The sequence below is a fragment of the Arachis duranensis genome, chromosome 2 (genome assembly GCF_000817695.3).
Source record: "Arachis duranensis cultivar V14167 chromosome 2, aradu.V14167.gnm2.J7QH, whole genome shotgun sequence".
NCBI classification, from domain to species: Eukaryota; Viridiplantae; Streptophyta; class Magnoliopsida; order Fabales; family Fabaceae; genus Arachis; species Arachis duranensis.
The window spans coordinates 61,016,905-61,022,607 of NC_029773.3; the positions used below are offsets into that span (position 1 = coordinate 61,016,905).

The 5,703-nt window shown below is 41.2% G+C and overlaps 1 protein-coding gene across 1 annotated transcript; it reads left to right on the plus strand.

Moving 5' to 3' along the window:
- The first annotated feature begins 2,767 nt into the window (after positions 1-2,767).
- On the plus strand, positions 2,768-5,220 carry LOC107474502 (uncharacterized). Its single transcript, XM_016094133.1, has 2 exons — positions 2,768-3,728; positions 4,085-5,220. The coding sequence occupies exons 1-2, from the start codon at positions 2,768-2,770 to the stop codon at positions 5,218-5,220; spliced, it is 2,097 nt and encodes a 698-aa protein (XP_015949619.1).
- Positions 5,221-5,703: the final 483 nt, after the last annotated feature.

Sequence of the window (5,703 nt, forward strand, 5' to 3'; positions counted from 1 at the left end):
AATCTATGGTGTGTAGAAACTCCACCGTTGAAAATACATAAGAACAAGGTCTAGGCATGGCCGAGAGGCCAGCCCCCCAAACGTGATCAAAAGATCTAAAGATCAAAAGATCCAAAGGTTAAAAGATCTAAAAATCAAAAGATGAAAATACAATAGCAAAAGGTCCTATTTGTAGAGAACTAGTAGCCTAGGGTTTACAGAAATGAGTAAATGACATAAAAATCCACTTCCAGGCCCACTTGGTGTGTGCTTGGGCTGAGCATTGAAGCATTTTTCGTGTAGATACTTCTCTTGGAGTTAAACGCCAGCTTTTATGCCAGTTTGGGTATTTAACTCCCATTCTTGTGCCAGTTTCGGCGTTTAACGCTGGGCAGTTTTGAGCTGATTTGGAATGCCGGTTTGGGCCATCAAATCTCGGGCAAAGTATAGACTATTATATATTGCTGGAAAGCCCAGGATGTCTAATTTCCAACGCCGTTGAGAGCGCGCCAATTAGGCTTCTGTAGCTCCAGAAAATCCACTTCGAGTGCAGGCAGGCCAGAATCCAACAGCATCTGCAGTCCTTTTCAGCCTCTGAATCAGATTTTTGCTCAAGTCCCTCAATTTCAGCCAGAAAATACCTGAAATCACAGAAAAACACACAAACTCATAGTAAAGTCCAGAAAAGTGAATTTTAACTAAAAACTAATAAAAATATACTAAAAACTAACTAAAACATACTGAAAACATACTAAAAATAATGCCAAAAAGCGTATAAATTATCCGCTCATCAAATGCCAAGTTATAACGTGTTATGGGCGTTAAACTCTGGTTCGTGACGTGTTTCTGGCATTTGACTCTAGAATGCAGCATATAACTGGCGTTGAGCGCCAGTTTACGTCGTCAAATCTCAAATAAAGTATAAACTATTATATATTTCTGGAAAGCTCTGGATGTCTACTTTCCAACGCCGTTGAGAGCGTCCCATTTGGAGTTATGCAGCTCCAAAAAATCCATTTCGAGTGTAAGGAGGTCAGATTCCAACAGCATCAGCAGTCCTTTGTCAGCCTTCTTATCAGAGTTTTGCTTAGGTCCCTCAATTTCAGCCAGAAAATACCTGAAATCACAGAAAAACACACAAACTCATAGTAAAGTCCAGAAATGTGAATTTAGCATAAAAACTAATGAAAACATCCCTAAAAGTAACTAGATCATACTAAAAACTACCTAAAAACAATGCCAAAAAGCGTATAAATTTTCCCTAAAAGTTTTGGCATCTCACTTTTTTCTTTGAAGTTCAGAATGATTAGCTTCCCTAAAAGTTCAGAATGTACTTTGCGCGAGCGCGCCGATGCTCGAACATGATTTTTTAAGGGGTCACGTGACCTGGGCGTGGAGACAGTTGGAGATCCCATTTTGGGGAAGTGCCTTGGCGGGAGAAGCTTAAATGACCAGGGGTTAAAGGGTTAAAGGACTTTTTAGCTCATTTTTACATGTTTCTAGATTTTTCTCCTTGTGGTAGTTACACTCTTGGGTAGAGAGGGAGATCTCAAGCTCTCATTAGGGTTCATCTTCTTCAATTTCTGAATTCTCAATCACTCTTTGGTGAGATCAACTTGCAATTCTCAATTTACTTTGTTCCTATTATAGATCTTCTTCTCTAATCTCAATTAGTGCTTGTAATTGATCAATTCTCATAGATCTTAGATTCAACTTTGTGGTTTTGGATTCTATCAATTTCTTGAGAAGTTCATTTCTATTGTTGTTCTTTGTAAAATTTGTTAATTTCTTGCGTTGAAGTGCTTTTAATTCTAATTTCTTCTCATTCTTACTATGTCTTTCATCCTTGCTCATCAAGTGTTTGATAAAATGCCAATACTAGTTATGGAGTAAAAGTTTCTTACTTGGCATAGGGGTTTGGACCATTAGAGAACGTTGAATAGTTTATGTCAATTGTTGATTGGGAATTAGGAATTGCTAATTGACTTGGAGTGCACTAAAGCTAGATTTCCCTAGGGTAAAACTAGGACTTGTGACTCAAGTTAGTTAATCTCATTTGACTTTCCTCTATACCTAGGGGTTAACTAAATGAAGTAAAACCTAATTGTTATCATCATTGAAGAAACTATAATGATAGAATTTCTAATGCCAACCCTAGGCCAAGTCTTTTAATATTGATAGTTTACCATCTATTCTCTCTAAACATCTAAAAGAATCATAACAAAGCTTCCTAATCAATAATATGCATTCTCTAGCAATTCCAAGGGAGGACAACTCGGGAGAGTAGTACTCTCGGTTATAGATTGTAAGATTGTTTGATGCGAAGTTGTGAATGTTGATTAGACTATACTCACGATCATATCCATTATTGAATTCTAAATCGGCATGCTAAATTTCGTTTATCAAAATGGCGCCGTTGCCGGGGAGTTGCTTAGTGTGCCATGTTATTGTTTAGAGTAAATATGTGTATATGTACATAGTGCATTTCATTGTAATTCTTTGTTCAAATAACTAAACCCCATCATTACCATGAGTTTTACTTCTCCTTCATTGCATGACACGTTCACAACCGAATCCGAGCTTAGTCCCATTTGATCCGGAAATAGAACGAACTTTGCTTCATATTAGACAAGCTCGGAAGCGGTTAACTTTTGGGGAAGGTGAAAAGGTTTTCACCACCTTACCCACCTTATTAAAAGTAAATATTGAACTGTCACTCGAAGAAGGCAATAACCATTCTCCCATCAATATCACTAACAATTCTTCTTTTGCTTTAGGTACTAACACCATGGCCGCTCCGAGGAGAGTTACTATCAAAGAAGCGGGTGCACCGGATTATGTTCTTCAACCCCTTCATGTAACTCACCCCAACTTGAATGCAAACTTTGAACTGAAGACCACTTTGATCAACCTCCTACCTAAGTTCCATGGACTTCCCGCACAAGACCCTATTCGACATCTCAAAGATTTTCATCGTATATGCTCAACAACTAGACGGGAAGGATCCGATGAGGTTGCTATATGGCTGTTTGCTTTCCCTTTCTCTCTTGAGGACAAGGCTCAAGAATGGTTCTACACCCTATCTAGTGAAGTCACTTCCGATTGGGACTTACTTAGAAGAGGATTCTTGGATAAATTCTTGCCCCCGGAAAAGATGGATAGGCTAAGGAAGGAAATGTCATGTATTGTACAAGGTGAAACGGAACCACTATACGAATATTGGGAACGGTTTCGTAAGCTACTAGACGCATGCCCTAATCACATGATTGACACTCAAGTGTTGCTTGGATACATATGTCAAAGGATGCGAGAACAAGATAGAACTCTCTTGGACACTTCTAGCAATGGCTCTTTGTCTAAATATAAAACAGCGGAGGAGGCATGGCAACTTATCATCGACTTAGCCGAATCCAATCAACATATGAGACGAAGAGTCAACCGCCCAAAAACCGTGAATGAGGTATCAACTAGTGGCGAAACCACCGCTCTAACCAAATCCTTGAGCGAAATGACATCCATCTTGAGGCAACTCCAACTGAGCCAACAACAACCACAACAACCTCAACCATACCAACAACAACCTCCACCCCCTCAACAATACAATCAACAATTGGTCCCTCAGAAAGTGTGTGGCATTTGTTCATGCTATTCCCACTACACGGATGAGTGCCCAAGCCTTCAAGAAGACAACACCTTGGCGGCTACTCACAATTTCTATGACCGCCCAAATCAAAGGTACTACCAAGGCGGTAATCCTAACCAAGGGTATACCCTTATCAAGGAGGAAGCTACAATCAAGGGAGTGGCAATCAAAATCAAAATTGGAGGGACAATCATCAACAAAGAAATAGGGACAACAACAACAACAACGGAGGTGGCCAAAGATAGAACAACAACAACTCACAAAATCGGCCACCATACAACCAACAAAACCAACCATACAACCAACAAACCCAACCATACAACCAACAAAACCAACAAAGAAACTACCAAACATACCAAACACCACATCAAAGACCACCACCCAACCAATCACAAGCCCCTCAACTCACATACCCGACCTCCCCATCTAACCAAGATGATACACTCCGGACCATCATTCAAGGCCAAAAGGAACTACAAAGCACACTTGCTTCCGGTCTCACTGGCCTCACCTCTACACTACAAGCCCTTCTCACACGCATGGACCCACCATCAAATCCCACTCCTCAACCCCCAACCCAAAGCGTCATCCCCTCTCAACCTCAACCCAATCCTAAGGGAGGCATCAATGCCATCACCCTAAGATCCGGAACACAATTAAAAGAGAAGGGAGCAAAGGATTCAAATCCCATCCCAACCGCTCAAAGGGATGAGGGAATAGATATAGAAGAGGTAGTGGAAGAGGAGGCACCACAAGTCATAGTTGAGAATGAAGAAACTCAACCAACAAAAGAGGCCCCCAAGACAAAGAGAACCTTGGAAGAAGAAATTGCTCAACCACTCCCATTTCCAACACTTGCAAAGAAAGCTAAGAAGCGCATAGAGCTTGACCCCAAAATGATAGAAATGTTCAAAAAAGTCGAGGTAACCATTCCCCTCTTTGATGCTATCCATCAAGTTCCTAGATATGCAAAATTCCTCAAAGATCTATGCATGAACAAGGACAAAATTCTTGAATTGGAAACCATCCCATTGGGGAGTTCTATTTCCGCTTTAATGGGAGCATTGCCCGAGAAATGTGATGACCCGGGCCCTTGTATGGTTACTTGCACCGTCAATGGAGTTCGATCCTTAGATTGTATGTGTGATCTCGGCGCATGCATTAGCATTATGCCGCTCTCTGTCTACCAAATATTGAAGTTACCACCGCTAAAAAGGTCGGCGGCGAGATTTGTCCTAGTGGATAAAAGTATAATAACCGTAGCGGGTGTGGCGGAAGATGTATTGGTGAATATTAAAGGGTTGGTGTTTCCGATTGACTTCTATGTCCTTGAGATGCCATCAAATGAACCCGAGAGAGCATCATCTATCTTACTTGGAAGACCATTTTTGAGGACTTCTAGATTTAAGCTAGACGCCTACTCGGGAACCTACTCATTTGAGATAGATGGGAGGGTCGTGAGTTTTAGCCTAGAAGAAGCAATGAAGCATCCACCAGAGAATCACTCTCTATTCTGGTGTGACCTAATCGACAACATTGTTGCCAAAGTACACCTTGCAAAATTGGATGAGAAGTGCATGACTTGCAAAGTTAGATGAGAAGTACATGATTGAAGAAGCAAACGAAGATCCAAGCAAACTAAACACCACACACCATACAAACCATCCGAAAACTCAAACTTCAAAGAATGACAAAAAGATGGAATTGAAGCCACTACCACCCCACCTAAGGTACTCATATCTTGATGAAGCCCAAAAGCTCCCCGTGATAATTGCAAAAGAGCTAACCCCTCAACAAGAAGAAAAGTTGCTAGATGTCTTGAGGAAAAACAAAAGGGCAATCGGGTGGAGTTTGGCAGATCTAGTGGGAATAAGCCCCCAAGTATGCGAGCACCACATATTTCTTGAAGACGGAGCAAGACCGGTCCGACAACCTCAAAGGAGACTTAATCCAACCATTCTTGAGGTTGTGAAAAAGGAAGTCACTCGGTTACTTGAGGCGGACATCATCTATCCCATCTTGGATAGCGAGTGGGTAAGCCCGGTCCAAGTGGTGCCAAAGAAATCCAGGGTGACCACAAT

Bases quoted from the DNA above. Each gene is read 5' to 3' on its own strand.
- LOC107474502 (XM_016094133.1), top strand. From the start codon at position 2,768: ATGGCCGCTCCGAGGAGAGTTACTATCAAAGAAGCGGGTGCACCGGAT. The intron at 3,729-4,084 runs GTAATCCTAACC...CCATCATTCAAG, and splicing joins TCAAAGGTACTACCAAGGCG to GCCAAAAGGAACTACAAAGC.